Here is an 18,654-nt window from a genome sequence, read left to right as displayed (position 1 = left end):
TTTTCATGATTGTTCATTGAAGCATTTTTTAAAGACTTTTAAAATATTTGTCAGATACTTCTGACATCTCTTTTTTTTTGGTGTTGACTTTTATCTTTTTTGTGGGTTTTTTTTGGTCAGTTTGTGATTTTTTTGACTCTTGGTCTGATTAGTAATTTTTAGTTGAAAACAGGACCTGTTTCCCCGTTATGTTCTGAGACTCTGGATCTTATTTAAACCTTAGGTGGATGTTTATGACATTACTTTAGGAGGGGAAGGGAGCTCATCACTGCCAGGTAGAGTTTGTTGAAGTCCAGATTCCCCTTTCAGTCTCTGTTGCCCCATTTAAGTAGCAGGAGTGGCTCCCCATTATTACTGAGTCAGAGTGGGGATTCTAACTCTCCATGCGTAGTCTCTGTTGTATTGGTGTTACCTAATTTCCACTTGTTAGTGAAAGTCTTAATTTAACTTTTTTCTAGTCCTCCTCAGTGGGTAGTGGGAGGGTCACTTCATTGCTGCCAGTTTGGAGAGGAAGTACAGGTTCTACTTGGTATCTACTAACACTGCTAAGGGGGAGCTGTCCTTTTACTTTCCAGAGGGGTGAAATTCTTGGCTCCCTACTTGGTCTTTTCTCACCACGTCAGGAGTATTGTGGGGCCGTGTTATAGTCTCATGAGGCTAGAACTTTAGACTGTCCACTGAGCCTTTCTGACATGGTTAGAGTGGGACTACAGTTTTTCCTGTGGTGTTTGACTGACAAAGAGTGAAATTTGCCTAATTTTCTTTTTTCCATGGTGTTCTTCTCTTCATCTTTTGGGCAGGGTTTTGTTGAAGCTTTTTTGTTTGTACCTGTTAGCTTTTTCTGGTTGTTGGCTTCTCTGGCCCCGAGTCTGGAACATGTAAGGGAAAAAGAAGATCCAGGGAAGTCATCAGTTATGTTCCTTGGGTTCCAGGATCCCTAGCTGTTCTGCCTTCTCTCCATCTTTCGTGTGTGTGTGTGTGTGTGTGTGTGTGTGTGTGTGTGTGTGTGTGTATGTAAGAATCTATATATATATGGATTGATATATGTAAATAGAATTGATATATACATGTATATATAGAATTCATATGTATGTATATTTAGAAACAGTGGTCTTGAACTGGTCTTTCCTGGTTTCAAGCAGTCCTCCCCACTTGGCCTCCCGAGAGGCTGGGATTATAGACATGAGCCACTGTGCCCAATCCAGATCTTCATATGCTTGTTTATTCATAGTGTCCATGGTTTTTGGTTGTACTTAATGAGAGAAATAGGAAAATGTACATCTACTCCATCTTCCTAGAAGCAGAAGTTACACATAGTTTTTAAACAGCAATGACTTTCTAATTTATGGAATTTTAGAGGAAATATAAAATATAGTGACATACATACACATATATAAATATATAAATGTCTACTATATGTATATTTATATATATTTTATATACGATATATGTATTTGTTATTTAGCAAGGGGAACAGTTTGATTGTTGTTGCCTGGAGTTGGCCCCTGAATTAGTTTTCATAGTTTCTCCCATTCTGTTTATGAACTCTGTCTCTAAAAATGGGAAATTTTAATTCCCCAAACTTGTGCTAAATGTAGTGGGAGTTTGGATCCATACTGTTTGATTCATGCAGTGATTTTTGACCCTTGATACACCTTAGACGCGTATAGGAATTTTTTTTTAAAAACAACCAACCTAGGCCTAGACAGCACCAGATTCTTTGGGCTGGGTTCAGGGAATAAGCAATTTTAGAATGCTTCCCAGGTGATTCTAATATGTAGCCAGTGTTAAGAACCAACAGCATAGAGTTTGGAGTTGGGTAGTTGCTTGTGAATCATAAGGTTTTCTTAAAGAAATTTGGAGTTAGAAACTAATACATGGATTTTTTTAATCATTTTAATTAACTTATGGTAGAATCTAAGGGTTTGTTTGTCTGGCAATCATATTTGGCCAAGGCTGTAGATTAAGCCTTCTTTTCCCAAGGCAAGAAAATGAGGGGCTTTGTTAACAGATATCTTTTCTTTCTAAAACTTACTATTTACTATTAAATTTCACACCAGATTTCTGAGATCAATTTTTTTTTTCTGATTGTAGACTTTGATATGTATATATGTCTGTGTGTCTTTAATTACAAACTTCATATTTTCAGTTGTTTCTTTTTTGTTCTTCATATATTTTTTGTTAATTTTGATTTTCTTAATTCTAATTTACATTGACTTCTATTATAGATTTTTGTGAAATTGATTTGTGCTGGACATTATACTGTTTTGGGACCAGAGCCTGATTTATTGCATCATATTCTTGCTATCTTAGGACTAGTATATTGTTTTATCATAATTCAGTCATAGGAGCCCTGTGCTGACCTCTGCTTGTTTAGCTTTAACCCAGTTCTTTGTATCAGTTTGAGTTCATAGGCGTTTGTGTAAACATCTGCTTAAATTTTGTAGTCTCTATTAGATATGACTGGATTTTGAGTGATGTGTTCTTCATAATGAGCATTTTTATAGTTTGCTATGTTTTGATTACTTGATTAACTTTCACAGATTCTATAACAGCTTAGTCTTTGCACTTTGGTTGTAAAGTGTGACATAATATTTTAACTGGAATCAGGATGATTTTATGCTAAATGATAATTTTGAGGATAGTATGTCAATTATAGGCATTAGGCCCGGGTAACTGGAGCCTTTGCCCAAAGATTATGCCGTGCGTGGGCCATGCTACATCCCTGTGCTAGAGCCCATAGTTTTCCCTCCTAGATCATGCTCTGCATACCCAGGGTCCCAGAATTCCCCATTTAAATGGTCTTGAGCCTATGCAGGCATCTTCCCTGCTTTTCCTCATTAGGACAGACTACACCAGGCTAGTGGTAGACAAGATACAGCTATTGCAAGGGTGGCATATGGTGGTGGGGGCATTGGGATAGATCTAAGACGTGTGTGCTGCACTGTTTCAGGAGTCAGAGGTGGGAATCGAATAGAGAGAAAATCAATTGATGCTACTGATTTACTTCGTATTGAATTGAATTATTGTTGCACTTTGGTAAAATGAAGCTAGGTAGTATTACATATAATATTCTGATCTTTTAATAGTACTTCATGGTCTTGAACTTCTTGTCCTTGGAATCTTTTAACAGATGATACAAAAGCTGCTAATGACTAGTATTAATTTATTTCCCTAATCTTATGGTCAAATTATACTAAGTTACATTTCATGAATCATTTGTTCATTATTTCCTTTTTTACCGTTTTGTAATCATATGTTCTTTTTTCTGTTTTGAAGCATTTTGGTACCTTCCAGATAGTTCCTTTAGATGGGGGTATTGGGTCTTCTTTCTGGCTTTTAAAGCTCTGATTCATTTTCTGTTTTATTCCTAAGATAAGTTACTATGAAAGTTTTCTTCCAGATTCTTAATTTTATCATGCTTCTGAAATTGTTTTGATAGTGCATGCAGTTAGTTTATCTGATATATGTCAATTATTTCTTTCTTTTTTTTTTTTTTTTGAGACGGAGTCTTACTTTGTTGCCCAGGCTGGAGTGCAGTGGTGCGATCTCTGATCTCGGCTCACTGCAAGCTCCGCCTCCCAGGTTCATGCCATTCTCCTGCCTCAGCCTCCCAAGTAGCTGGGACTACAGGCGCCCGCCACCACGCCTGGCTAATTTTTTGTATTTTTAGTAGAGACAGGGTTTCACCATGTTAGCCAGGGTGGTCTCGATCTCCTGACCTCGTGATCCTCCCACCTTGGCCTCCCAAAGTGCTGGGATTACAGGAGCCACTGCACCCAGTCAATTATTTCTAACATTTTGTCTTCCCTTAAGTTTTCTGATACATGCAAGGCAGTTAGTTCATCAGCTTTATTTTTCCATCTGTTTTATTGATGTTTTTGTACTGTCTTCTTATTTTTCCTGAATTTCTTGTAGTTGTTCTAGTATTTTTTCCACAGTCTTACCTTTTATTTTGTTCTTTTTATAATATGTAAATGTTTATGATCCATTATTTATTGTTATAGCTAATGCGGTGTCAAGTATATATTGTACCATATTTCAGATGAGATACTTTATTTAAAGAGCTGAGATAAAAATTTCATGGCTTAAGTGGCATCCAAACCATACTCTTTTTTTGCGGGGGAGTTATTATGCTGTTAAAATGCCTAGACTTATTCTAAAATTAAACATTAAAAGGCCTTGTCTCCAAACTTATTTAACATTTAAAATATTATTTTATTCACTATTCTTAGTAAAGTTTCACTCTTATTCCATTATTCTGAAATATATAACTTAATATGCTTTGTTATTGGCAGAGCCCTCTTTGTCAGGGCAGAAATTTAGGTAATCAGTGATGTAGTATGAACATAATGCTTGCAGAAGGGTTGTGGTTGTGTATTTTCTAAGGAAGATCAGTTGGCTACCCAGATAAGATCACAGAGAGCAGAATTTATTATTCAAGACTGATCTGCCAATGTAATAAATATGGAACTGTCTCATAGGATGGACTTAACCAAGTTCACTGGTATACAAATAAAAATTCCAATTTATTACTTTAAAAATATTTAACCCTCAAGTAATCAGATGTTCATGGGAATCCAAATTTTGACCAGAAGGCTGTCAGGTGAAAATGGTTACTAGAATAAGGTGATTAGTTGTATAATCTTATTGACTGCTGCATCAAGCTATGCTCATCTGTCTTTACCACTTGAATTTATGTATTGCAAGGACCAGGTATGTTTTTTAGTGGTCCAGCGCATCCTCTTCTTGGACAGGATGGAGACACATTACCAATTTCATTTATCTGGATGTTCTTTTGATGTCTTGTGAACCATGTCTCTTTATTATTTTTTCAGGCATGTTAAAATACAGTTACTTAGAAAAAATAAACTATATACCAAATTTTATCTCTGTTAAAATTTCAAATATGTAAAATAGCAAACAAATTAGAAGGATATAATATAAAGTGAAACAAGTTTGTGGTACCGTTGCTGGTGAACGTGCATCAAACAGGAGAAAATATTCCTGTTAGTTTCCCTAGTTTGCATTCACTACAGAATAGTGGTTTTCAGGCTTTTTGGCCTGAGCAGTCCTTTTCACTTTAAATAATTGAGGATCCAAGAGCTTTTGTTTATATGAATCTTACCAGTATTACTGCATTGAGAATTAAAACTGAGAAAATTAAAAATATGTATTCATTAATTCATTAAAAAATAATTCCGTTACCTAAGTTAACGTAAGTAATATATTTTTATGAAAAAATCACTATTTTCATAAAAATAATGAGCAGATGGCTTAATAGAAGATAGTTGAATTTTTTTTCATTTGTGAGTGTTGTAACACATTATTTCAATGGAAATGTATTTAAAAATCTGGCCTAACACATATGTGATTAAGATAGAGCAATATTCTAATCATTTTTTTCTGGTGTTTATGATATTCTTCCTTTGATTCTACACCAAAATTCAACAGTGATAATTTTCTAAAGATTAATTCCAGTATTCGAATCTGAAACCATAGTAGTGAGTTTTTCTATTTTGTTACATTAAAATCTGTTTCTCTGTCTTGTACTTGGAATAGATTTTTATTCATATGTGAATGGGTAATGTCATGTATTTGTCATTTGGAAAAATCAGAAAAGTTTCTAAATACTAGGAAACTGTTAAGTTCATGGTGGCAGATAGAAGCTTTTGAAAGTTTGGCTTTTCAATTGAAAGCTTAAATTTTGTAATTGTTATCAAAAACCATCTGTGTTTCCATGATATTATAGGCTCAGTTGGTTCATTTTTGAGAAAATGTCTTCCAGGTATCCAAATCTGAATAATCAAAGTTTATCTCTCAGTTTTTCTTTCAAATGAAAAAGATGATTCATGAAAAAAGCTGTAGTTCTGCTTGCAATTTAATCACAGACAATTTTCCTTGAGACAACCATTGTACTTCATTATGTAGCAGGTATAGTTTATGCATATTTCTCATTTCACTACAAGATGCTAAAAAGATTTGCTAAGAAGAGTACTTTTTTAAATCAAGGATTTTCTTAATCAAAAGTGTCTTTTTTGTGAATTCGCAAATTCAAAAAAATTGTGTATGCATGACAATGAAGAATACAATGATTACAGTTTTGTTCCACTGTCTTCATTGGTGCTAGGGAGCCAGCAATTTTATCTGTCGTTGCTTTTGTACCTGTAGTGCAGATGTCAATTGAGAGAAAAAGGAAAAGAATGTCTTAGTGTTTTTATGAAAAAATATTTGACTTGGTAGATCCCTGAAAGGGCCCTGTGAAGGAGTTCATGAACTACACCTCGACAACCACAACTGTAAAGAAAAGCTGTTAGAGAAACAGTATTTTTCACCTTTGTCTAAAAAGTACTTCTTATATCGCTTGGTTATCAATTTCACTATTTTGCTATACTTGACAAACAGTGAAAATACATTTGAATACTACCTGAATTACAGTATTCTATTTCAACACAAATTGAGTGTACTGTGGTTCTGTTCTGCTGCTAATCATCCAGAGTTAGCTCAGACCCCACAAGTTCAAGGGCGTGATCCCCAACATGACCACTCTTCAGATACCAGCTACACCTAATTGGTCCCTAGGTTACCCATACTTCTGACTAAATGGTTATACATTCAGCAGTTCCTTTGATCCCCTCAGGTTTGATAACTTGCTAGAATGACTGGCAGAACTCAGGAAAGAACTATACTTAGAATAACTGGTTTATTATAAAGGATGCTAATTAGAAGGACCAGTCAAATGAAGGGACCCATATGATAATGTCTGAGGGAACACAGAGCCTCTGTGACTTCCTCTTGTACAATCAGGACATGTGAATTTGTTTGCCAACCAGGAGGCTTCGCTAAGCCTGGATGTACAGAGTTTTTTACTGGCTTTTCATTAAGTAGTAATGATTGGTTAAATCTTTGGCCATTTGTTTGAGCTCAGTCTTCCATATCCACTCACCAGAGGTCAGACAGCTAAATATCCTAACCTGCTGATTACATGCTTATTCTTTCTGCTGACCATCCTGTATCCTGAAGCTATCTAGGGGCGTGACATGAGTCAACTCCTTAGCATAACAAAGACATATCTATCTCTGGAAATTCCATGGGCTTTTGCAGCCTCTTGGAAAAGAACTTCAAAAGTGTTCAGAACACTGCAAAAGAGAAATGTTGTGTTGGACTTCTAAGGAGGCTGGGTAAAGAGACTTGATTAATACTCTGTATTGCCAATCCCTTACCCTTTTTTTTGAGGTCTGGAGTCAGTGTGTGGTAATGTTCAACCACCCATCTTAAACCATGAGGTAAACTGGAAGGTGGAGACCACATACTGATGGCACTACAGCACTTGATAGTTATGGATGGTCACTAGCCTGATACTGCCCATTTATGGAGATAACAGCTTCTTCAAGCAATTCTCCTGCCTTAGCTTCCCAAGTAGCTGGGATTACAGGCACCCACCACCACACCTGGCTTATTGTTGTATTTTTAGCAGAGATGGGTTTTTGCCATGTTGTCCAGGCTGGTCTCAAACTCCCGACCTCAGGTGATCCGCCTGCCTCGGCCTGCCAAAGTGCTGGGATTACAGGCATGAGCCACCACACCCGGCCACAAACACATCTTTCATGGCCAGAGCAGGAGGAAGAGAGAAAGGGGGAAGGTGCTACACACTTTTAAAATAACCACATCTTATGAGAACTCACTATCATGAGAACAGCACCAAGGGGATGATACTAAACCATTCATGAGAACTCCACCCCCATGATCCAATCACCTCCATTAGGCGCCACCTCTAACACTGGGGATTACAATTTGACAGGATATTTAAGTGGGGTCACAGAGCCAAGCCATATTTTACTTCTAACCTAAAGAGCTGTAAGATAATAAGCTTCTGTAAACTGCTACATTTGTAATAACTTACTACAGCAGAAATAGAAAACTAGTATAGATGGATAGTTGGGGGCAGGGAGAAGACAGAGAGGCAGGAAGTAAGAGAGGAAGAAGTTGTTATCACCACAAATGGGCAGGCAGACGTTACAGTGAACCAAGATCATGCCACTGCACTCCAGCCTGGGTGGCAAGAGCGAAACTCTGCCTCAGAAAAAAAGATGTGCTTGCTTCCCCTTCACCTTCCACCACGATTGTAAGTTTCCTGAGGTCTCCCTGGAACAGAAGCTGCTATGCTTCCTATACAGCCTGCAGAACCATGAGCTTCCTATACAGCCTGCAGAACCTATACAGCCTGCAGAACCACTTCTTTTCTTTATAAATTACCCAGTCTCAGATATTTCTTTATAGCAGTGTGAGAATAGACCAGTACAGAAAATCAGTGCCATGGAGTGGGGTATTGCTGTAAAGATACCTGAAAATGTGGAAGCAGCTTTGAAAGTGGGTAACAGGCAGAGGCTGGAAGAGTATGGAGGGCTCATAAGAAGACAGGAAAATGAGGGAAAGTTTGGGACTTCCTAGAGATTTGTTAAATTGTGACCAAAATGTTGATAGTGTTATGGACAATGAAATCCATGCTAATGAGGTCTCAGATGGAGATGAGGAACTTACTGGGAACTGGAGCAAATGTCACTTTTGTTATGCATTAGCAAAGAACCTAGTGGCATTGTACCGCTGCCCTGGGGATCTGCAGATCTTTGAACTTGAGAATGATGATTTAGGGTATCTGGCAGAAGAAATTTCCAAGCAGTAAAGTGTTCAGGAGGTGACCTGGCTGCTTCTAACAACCTATGCCCATATGCATGAGCAAAGAAATGTTGTAAAACTCGAACTTGTATTTAAAGGGGAAGCAGATATAAAAGTTTGAAAAATTTGCAGCCCAGCCATGTGGTAGAAGAGAAAAGCTCATTTTCAGGGGACCAATTCAAGCCAGCTGCAGACATTTTCATAACTAAAAGGAAAGCAACAATTGAGACTTGGGAACCCCAGCCTAGATTTTAGAGGAGGTATGGGAAAGCCTGAATGTCCAGGCAGAAGTCTGCTGTAGGGCTGGAGCTTTCATGGAAAACCTCTACTAGGGCAATGCGGAGGGGAAATACGGGGTTAGAATCTTCACTGGAGTACTGCCTGGTGGAGCTGTGAGAAGAGGGCCACCATCCTCCAGACCCCTCCAGATAGAGCTACCAGTAGCTTGCACCATGCACCTGGAAAACCCATAGGCACCCAGTGCCAGCCCATGAGAGCAACCTCAGGGACTCAACCCTGCAGGGCCATTGGGATGGAGTTGCTGAAGGCTTTGGAGCCCATGCCTTTTTTCAGTGTGCCCTGGATGTGGGACATGGAGTCAAAGGAGATCATTTTGGAGCTTTCCAAAATATAGTGTCTAACATAGATCTCACTAGGCTACATCTAAAGTGGTGGCAGGGCTGCTTTTTTATCCCAGAGTGTCTCAAAGAGATTTTGTTTCCTTGCTTTTTCAAGCTTCTAAAGGCTGCCCACATTCTTTGGCTCATGGCCCTCTTCCTTTATCTTCAAAGCAGCATTATTTGAAGACTGCTTCAAAGCAGACCATTCTTTCACACTCACATCTCTCTCTGACTCTCCTGGCTCCCTCTTCTACTTTTTAGGACCCTTCTGATTACATTCGGCCACCTAGATAATTTAGGATAATTTCTCCACCTCAAGACTTTTAACTTAATCTTATCCTCAGGATCTTTTTTTGCCATGTAAAGTAACATATTCACAAGTCCAAGGATTAGAACGTAGACATCTTGGGGGATGGGGGCATTATTCATTCTATCTCTCTATATCATCTTTCTCCCCTTCCCTTCCCTTCCCTTCCCTTCCCTTCCCTTCCCTTCCCTTCCCTTCCCCTTTCCTTCCTCCTTCCCTTTCCTTCCTCCTTCCTTTCACTTCCCTTACCTTTCCTACCTCCTTCCCTTCCCTATCTCCTTCCATTCCCTTCCTCCTTCCCTTCCCGCTTCCTCCTTCCCTTCCCCCGTCCTCCTTCCTTTCCCCCTTCCTCCTTCCCTTCCCCCGTCCTCCTTCCCTTCCCCCTTCCTCCTTCCCTTCCCCCTTCCTGCTTCCCTTCCTCCTTCCTCCTTCCCTTCCCCCTTCCTCCTTCCCTTCCTTCTTCCCTTCCTTCCCAGGCCCCACTTCCAGCATTGAGGACCACATTTCAACATGAGATTTGGAGGGGACAGATATCCAAACTCAAGTATCCATTGGTGTTCCTTGCCTGAATTGATCATTAAATTACATTGAGGGTGCAATATGTTGATACTCTATTTCAGTTACTGTGTATTTTTAGAATTTTTCTATAAAGAATAGCTTTTCTTAAACTCTTAGAAAAATAACATTGTAGGCCACTTGCGGTGGCTCACACCTGTAATCCCAGCACTTTGGGAGGCCGAGGTGGGCGGATCACTGAGGTCTGGAGTTCGAGATTAGTCTGGCCAATATGGTGAAACCTCGTCTCTACTAAAAATGTGAAAAATAGCCAGGCGTGGTGGCAGGCACCTGTAATCACAGCTACTTGGGAGGTTGAGGCATGAGAATGGCTTGAACCCGGGAGGTGGACATTGCAGTGAGCCTAGATCATGTCACTGCACTCCAGCCTGGGTGGGTGACGTTGAGACTCCATCTCAAAAAAAAAAAAAATCCACGTAGACTAAATTTTTTAAAATTTGTTACTATCAGTTATAGTCTGTATGCCTAGTGTAATTATTATTATTATTATTTTGATGCTCAAATTATCCTAAATTTGGTTATTTGTATGTCCTTTTGACATAATACCATTAATCTTTGAGTGTTTTCTTAACCTTCTGGCCCAGCAAGATACCCAAAGCTAACTTTGTGATTTCCCTATTTTGACCTTTGAAATGAGTCATTTCCTTAAGGAGCATAGGTTGCTTTTACTGGGGATTGGCATTTTAGAAGCCAAGATTGGGATACCCAGTGTGTTCCTTGTTACAGGTGTCCACTATCTTTAGATATATTTGGTACTTCCAAGTTCTTAGGATTTTTTTTTTTTCTTCTAGTTATTTGGAGGGAATTGATGTGCTTCTTACTGATTTCTCAGATCTTTTGAGTCAGTTACGACTCTTTCATCTACTTTCTATTTCCAAAATTTTGTTGCTCTTATTTTCTATTGCCCTTCTCTCTTTGGAGGTTAAGTCTTTTTAAAATTCTTACTGTACTTTAGCAGGATTTTGGGGAAGGAGTTGACGTAAATCAGTATGTTCAAGTCACCATACTGAACTGGATGTCTTTATATCAACACTCTCAATATAAATTTAGATTTTACTATAGAGAAGTACTATGCCTAATGCAGTTGACATACAAAACTTAAGTGATTGTATAATCTGTTTGGGTTGCTATAACAAAATACCTAGACTGGGTAATTTTGTACAAAAGATATGCATTGCTCACAGTTCTGGAGGCTTGGAAGTTCAGGATCTAGGTGCTAGCAGATTTGGTGTCTAGTTAGGGCTTGTTCCTCATAGATGGCACCTTCTATGTGTCCTTATTTGGCAGAAGGGATTAGATGGTTCTGTAGGGACTTGTTTATGAAGGCATTAATTCCATTCACGAAAGTGGAGCCCTCATGACCTAATCACCCCGCAAAGGCCCCACCTTCTAATACCATCACGTTGGTGATTTGCTTTCAACGTAAGAATTTTGCAGGAGACAAACATTCAGACAATAGAAGACACTGTTTTGCCTTCAAGTAGTTTCCATGTTATCCAGGGCATTTAGAGGATGAGTGTATAACTAACTAATCAGAGTACAAGATTAAAATACAGAAAGCTCTGAAGTTGAAATATTAAAGAGTGCTAACACTTGTCTTATATTTTATATTTTAGAATAGTGGTTCTCCATGTTACTTACATATTAGAATTGCTTGGGAGATGTAAGAAAATATTGTGCCTTGTCATCACCCCAGATCAGTTAAATCAGATTCTTTTATGGCTGATAACTAAGTTCTACAAGTGCTGAACTTCTGATGTGATCCAGTTAGTATTTGAGTGATTTCTTTCTTTATGGGAAACAAGATGCCTTTGGCTCACCTTGTAATTTCCCTGCCCTACATCTGACATAAGTCAGTTTCTCTCACAGCTCCATGAGGTTCCACAGCTCCATGAGGTTTCAGACTTCACGACTCAGAAGATGCTGGTCTCCTTTCTGTGCTTCACTGACTCACTCATTATTTATGACTCAGCTGAAATCTCATCTTCCCATACCCTTTTAGCTCACATACCCATTTGGGCTAAGTCGTCCTTTGTAATACCCATTGCTCACATGTATTTGAGCACTTAAACTATTTTATTAAAATGATCTGATATGCATTTTTGTCTTCCATTAGACTCTAAATTTCTTGAAGAAGTTAATATATTGCAGGTATGGATACATTTATGTGCTTACAAAAGTCAGTTGAACTGATCATAGGACTTCTATCTGAGAGAGTGAAATTTATGATAAAGTTCTTTCAGTGTTGGCTTTTGTTCACTTTTACTTTTCTCTACAGCCATGTTTTATGATATTATTGAATTGTATTAAAGGGATATTATATTTCAGTCTTGAAAGATGGTTAAGATTTAACTGGAAGCAATTGAGTGTATTGGTATTTAAATAGTGCATGAGTAAGAGGTGGTTGTGGGGCAGGCTGGAATAGGTGACAGCTTGCGGGGTGGTATCAGATGAAGCTGTTGCAATTGCAAGTATAATTTTTTAGATACTTTTAAATATATATATGTATAAAAAATAAAGTCAGGATCTCCTTGTGTTGCCTAGGCTTGTCTTGAGCTCCTGGGCTCAAGCGATCCTCCTCCCTCAGCCTCTCAGCTCAGGGACTGCAGGCATGAGCCACTTTGCCTAGCTGCAAGTGTAATTTTTAAAAGTTAAAAAAAAATTAAAAAGCCATCATAGTAAAAATAAATTTTAAAGACACTTATACAATCTTGTACATAATTGCTGCTATGAATTGACAGTTTAAATTTTTAAGATTCTATACCATCTTTTAGTTTTTATTGCTGCATCCTAGTCGTTTTTATGCGAAAGCAGTCTTTACTGTTTTACTCCCTCATTTTTACTTTTTAAGAACTGTTCTTTGTGGTTTTGTAATTCACACATTTGTCACTTTTTATGGCAATATGTTACTTTATGTTATTCATATATAGTTTACTTAGCACCCTCAATTGTTTGGCTTTTTTTTTCTTCAGTTTTCTACCATTAAAGATAGCAAAACTATAATCATCTTTGTTACAAATACTTTTCCATTTTTTTCTAGAGACTGAATGTATATAACAGAGCCTTTATCTTAAAATTATGTGCAGCAGAAATTTAGTGGAAACATAGAGGTAATGTGAGGTAGCATATGCTAAGGAATCAAACTTGAGTTCTAATTTTGACATTCAGTTTACTAGCTGTATGATCTTGAATGAGCTAGCTTACTCTTGTGAGCCTCAGTTGTAAAATTAGGTTAATAATAGCTCATATTATTGAGCATTTACAATTGTGGCAGGCATTATTCTAAGTGTTTTACATGTATTAATCTATTTAAAATTCAGAACAGCCTTAACATTCCTATATTAAGATGTGGGAACAGAGGCATAGAGTAGTTAAATAGGTCAGATAGTTACTAATAATGGTGCTGTTATGTACCAGTGCCGTCTAGAGCTGGTTCTCTTATTTGCTTTGTACTGCCAGAATACCAGCTGCACCCTCTCCCTTAATTTGGTTTCCAGGCTGGCACATTGGCCTTTCTTGGCCAGATTAATGATTGCTACTGGAGCTGGAGTGAATCGTGAGTTCATGGTGCCAATACTTTAACTCTGTGCTTACTGTGGAAACGTTATTATAGGAGAAATATTCACTTTAGATTTACTATTCTCTTCAAAATTTCTATATATTTCATATTTGCTTTTGAGGGAGTGGTGATAAAAATTTAGATTCACTTTTTTTTTTTTTTTTTTTAAGATGGAGTTTCCCTCTTGTTGCCCAGGCTGTAGTGCAATGGTGTGATCTCAGCTCACTGTAACCTCCGTCTTCCGAGTTCAAGCAATTCTCCTGTCTCAGCCACCCAAGTGGCTGGGATTACAAGTGCCTCCCACTACGCCTGGCTAATTTTTGTTTTTTGGGAGAGACAGGGTTTCACCATATTGGCCAGGCTGGTCTTGAACTCCTGGCCTCAGGTAATCCCTCTCTCTCAGCCCCCCAAAGTGTTGGAATTATAGGCGTCAATCACCGTGCCCGGCCTAGATTCACATTTTTATATTAACATCTAAAAGGTCTTTTCCTATCCTTCCCTGTTTTTCCTCTTCTCCATCCCTTTTCTAACTAGCAATTTAATATTTGTTTAGTATAATTTTACCTTTCAATTCCTAGGCAGTTAGAGTGCCAAGGTTTTTTAATACCCGGTAAAGAGTGCCAGGGTCTTTTTATACCTGGTAAGGGACCTGATAAACATCCAGTTCAACCTCCTTACTTGGAAAAAAAAAACAAAAAAAACAAAATGATACTAAAACCACACAGTCAGATAGTGATTTAGAACTCAAGCCAGTTTTTCTGACTTATGTCCAGTATTGGCCTCATCACATTGTACCGTTTGCTTTTATTTGTACTGTCTTTTATAAATTAGTGTAATTACTTTATTTCCTTTCCAGAAATTATTTTTAAATTGTATTTAGCTTGTTACCTGTGTATTATGTTTGCTGTCAGGAAACAGCTATATTTGTTACTTCTTTGTAGTTTTATAGTGTTTTCTCATCCTCTATCTCATTTATTTGTTGTAAAGATAACCTTTTGCTCATATATCTGAGGTTCTTAAATAATGGTATGAATTTCTTTGTTATTCTGGCATGCCCATCACTTCTATACATTCACAAACTCAGCTGCTGTAGATTCAGACATGTGTTGACTCATTCCACTGAGAAAGTTCAGTCATTGTAGCTTCTCATTTTCAACCCTTTCCACATCTCCTGGGTACTCCTGCAGTCTAAGGCATGACATTTCAGGCATGAAGATAATTAGTTGTTTTGAAGCACCTAGATTTCTTGGCCTCTTAAACTACTTGTGATCAGAGTAGTTCTTTTAGAAACATAATCAGAGGTTTGGTATGTAGTTAAGCAACACATTGTGTAGAAACAAACACAAGGATAATCATGTCATTTATTTTACTAACATTCTTCAATCAAAATGGTGTTAGAGATAAGATAAATTATATGGCTGTAATGTGTGTCCCTGTGATTTGGTTGGTGGCAAGGGAATGAATTGTTAGTCTAAAGTGAGCCACTGATTGCCAAAACTTTCTATAGAAGGGGCCTATTACCTAATCAACTCATATGAAACCTGGAGATTCTTAAGAGGATCCTCTGTGGTTTATTATTAGGTTAAGTTAGGAAAATTAGTACAGTAAGGCTGGCAAGAAAATCTGTTATTGATTATCTAATGTTAAAAAATGGAAATAAATGGCATAGTGGTTTTCCTGGAGACATTTTGGTATAGATCATACGCTAAGACTTATTTGTTTGGACTGTATGCTTGGTGTTCATGCTTGTTCAATGCATATTTGAGGGTAGACTGTGACATTTTAGGTTCACTTTATGAGAGTACTGGGTAAATAAGAGTTAGAGTTAAGCTTTTTATCCTTGGGTTTCTAATAGCTACTGCTAAGGTGAGCCTTATATGTTAAGATTATCTGAAGATAAGACTGCAACTCATTGCCTTAAAGTTCAAAGGAGAGCATTGGCTTCAAGGACATAAATCATTGTGTTATCCACCAGTTTACAACAGAAGTGCAGATGAACAATATTTATCTAGACAATCTAGTGTAATTTACCTGTAGTTTGAGGTCAGTCTATATAGGGGCTCATGTAAGTCCTTTGAACTGTTTTGCAGAGATGAGAGTTCAAATTTATTTTTATTCTCTAGTTGGAAGTAGCAGGTGGTTTTGTGTGCCTTTTCTAGCAGCTGCTTTTAACCCCATTTTACTCATTTTTAAAAGCCTTATTAGGTTCTGCCTCAACTGTGGAGCTGTCTGAGTTTCATTAGGTTATTTGCAGGCAGAATTTCATTGTCTGGCACTCTGTTGTTTGCTATTTGTTTCATATGTGTTTGTTTTTCCTCCACAAGTTGACTGTGAGCTCTGGGGGTCTGAGATATGTATCCTATTTAAAATCTGTAATAGCCAGGTTTACAATATCTGATATTTAAAGGGACCATCGCATAAAGTAGATAATTGAGCCAGGTTAGATAGGGCTCGTGCAAGAGGAAGAACATATGTCCTAGTTTAAATGAGCCTAATTACAGCAGATTCATACCTTGTGGCAATGTGAGATTGATGTTGTCTGAACGAAATAGGTCCACTGGCACTATTTGGCCTGTGGCCCTTTGTTTTGATACCTCTAAATTATAGCATTGTTCTGAACACACAAAAATGCTTTATAAATATTTGTTTGATTGAAAGATGTTTATTGTTTTGTAATACTGGCTACACTGCTTTTGAAAGACTACCATAGATGTATTAAGTATAGCATGATGTGAGGTATACAAAAATATTCTAATCTATTAAAGAATTTACCTTTTTTGAAAGAAGATGCATATACTGGTAAAAAGATTGACTCTTAACCTATAATCAACAGACTTGGATATTGAGTCTTTGCTGCTGTGTCCACAGAAAGTCCATTGGATCACTTTCCAAGTTAGAAACCAATGATAATGCATTGTAGTAAATGGCTGCATATTCTGAGGGCATTCAAAAGAATGATATAGGGAATTATTAAAATACCTGAGTGCCTTACAATTTAAGGTACCTATTTCTTATTTCTTGAATTCTGGAGTAATTTTTCTTGCTTCCCTTTTTCACCTCTCCAAAACAATATTATTAGCATGTACTCTTGGTTCCTCCTTTGAAGTATCTCATGCTTCATTTCTTCCATTTCATTCCTGTAGATACTATTCTAGTTTGAACATTTTATTGCTCATGTTGGGACATCTACATTAGCCCCCTAACTGACTTTTGTGTTTCATATTTAGAATGTCTTCAGGTTTTTGTTTTTGTTTTTTTAATCTACTTCTTGGGTCATAAACATACTCAGATTAAAAGCAAAAGCATGCCAGGGTGACTGTCTAGGAGGCGAGAGATGAGATGGAGTCTTTCTGTGGTTTTTGAATTTTGAGCTATCTGAATGTATTGTCATTACCACTAAATTATTAGTACTGAATCATTAGTGATAAATTAAAGTAGTGTATTACTTTGAAATTTTTCATTTGAAATTTTGACTCGTATTTAAAAAGAAATAAAAGTCTTGGCACTATCAAGTATTATTTCATATTATAGCAGTAATTTTACTTAAATATTCTGGATTGCAAAAGCAAATTAGACTCCTACTACCCATTTGAAGCAGCAGTACTTATATAAAACTGAAACAAGAAGTAAATCTGGCACGTAGTAGCAAAATTTGGGAATATATCTGTTTAGGGAATATCGTTAGTGGGTCAGAAATGTAGTCTTCTTTGGAGACTGATAAAAAAAGTAATAGGTAAAATAAAGAATGATGTGCTCAATGAGCTACAATTCAAATAGAGGAAATTTAATGGGAAATTATTACATTAGGAGCAGATGGATTGGCTTCCTGAATTTCAGACTTACTGGAAATCCTAGAACAGCTTAAATTTATTTTTCAAATTTAGAGTCTGATAAAAAGATAAAGAGATTTGTTTATTTGATTGTGCTAGTGTGATTCTTACTGTCTTTTGGATATTTCATTTGCACTAGGCTATTTTTATGATTCCCACAAATCCACCACCAACATTCAGAAAGCCAGAACTTTGGTCCGATGATTTCACCGATTTTGTTAAAAAGTGTTTGGTGAAGAATCCTGAGCAGAGAGCTACTGCAACACAACTTTTACAGGTCAGTGCTTGTGCCTCAAAAGGAAGGATATTTTCTTCATACCTTTCAGCTTTCTGACATTGGCCAAAACTGCTGTGTGTTTCATAACTGATTTCTAAAGATGTAAACCTCCATTCCCCTCCTCTTACCTCTCCTCTTTGTTCTCTTCTTTTCTTTCTTCCCCTCTCATCCCCTCATTCCCCGCAGTGTTGTTTTAAAACAAAATTTCCAAAGCCTTCTCCTTTCAGAAAATAATCTTTGTCTTCATAGTTACTATTTCTCATGTTTTTTTTTCTTCTGTTCCTTGACTCAGCATTTGTCCTTTGACTTTTTGCTCCACTATAAAATATGTAAGTACAAGGTCCCTGGACTTCTTGAAGAGTTTATCACGTTGTAAATATCAGTTACAGGATTATCTAAAGGAAGAGCTTCAGAGTTTCACTTTTTTTTTGATAGAATAATTGTAAGTAGACTTTGTATCCAGAATGTCAGTAGATTTTAAAATCTACCTTAAAATTTAATGCAAATGGAAATAATTTAATATTTATAACAAGTGTTTGTGAATCTTAATTTTCTCAACAGAATAGCCTTAGAACTTTCAACTAATAATAAGCGTGTCTCACGTTAACAAAACTTGATATTTGCAAAATGATTTCTATTGTTAAGTAACAAAAGGATGAAAAACATGGTTCTTGTAAAAAGTGACTTCCCTGTCTCTAAAAGAATCATTGGGTTAAAAGGACAAAAAAAGAAAAAAGGAAAAAAAAAAGTAACTTTCCAAAGTCCTGTTTTTCCAAAAGGATGTGTTGAGGGGTATGGGAAACATGCTC

The 18,654-nt window shown here is 37.2% G+C and overlaps 1 protein-coding gene across 2 annotated transcripts in view; it reads left to right on the top strand.

The window, feature by feature from the left end:
- The window catches only part of STK3 (serine/threonine kinase 3), a 332,625-nt gene that overhangs the window by 173,916 nt on the left and 140,055 nt on the right, over positions 1-18,654 (top strand). For both annotated transcript variants that reach the window (XM_008001185.3, XM_038000245.2), the window contains one exon: positions 17,708-17,845. In XM_008001185.3, coding sequence (XP_007999376.2) covers positions 17,708-17,845 — 138 coding nt within the window. The remainder of the gene's footprint in view (positions 1-17,707; positions 17,846-18,654) is intronic.

This window comes from Chlorocebus sabaeus, chromosome 8, assembly GCF_047675955.1.
Source record: "Chlorocebus sabaeus isolate Y175 chromosome 8, mChlSab1.0.hap1, whole genome shotgun sequence".
In the NCBI taxonomy this organism is placed as follows: Eukaryota; Metazoa; Chordata; class Mammalia; order Primates; family Cercopithecidae; genus Chlorocebus; species Chlorocebus sabaeus.
Note: the sequence above shows the minus strand (reverse complement) of the source record. Positions and strands in the feature narration are given on the sequence as shown.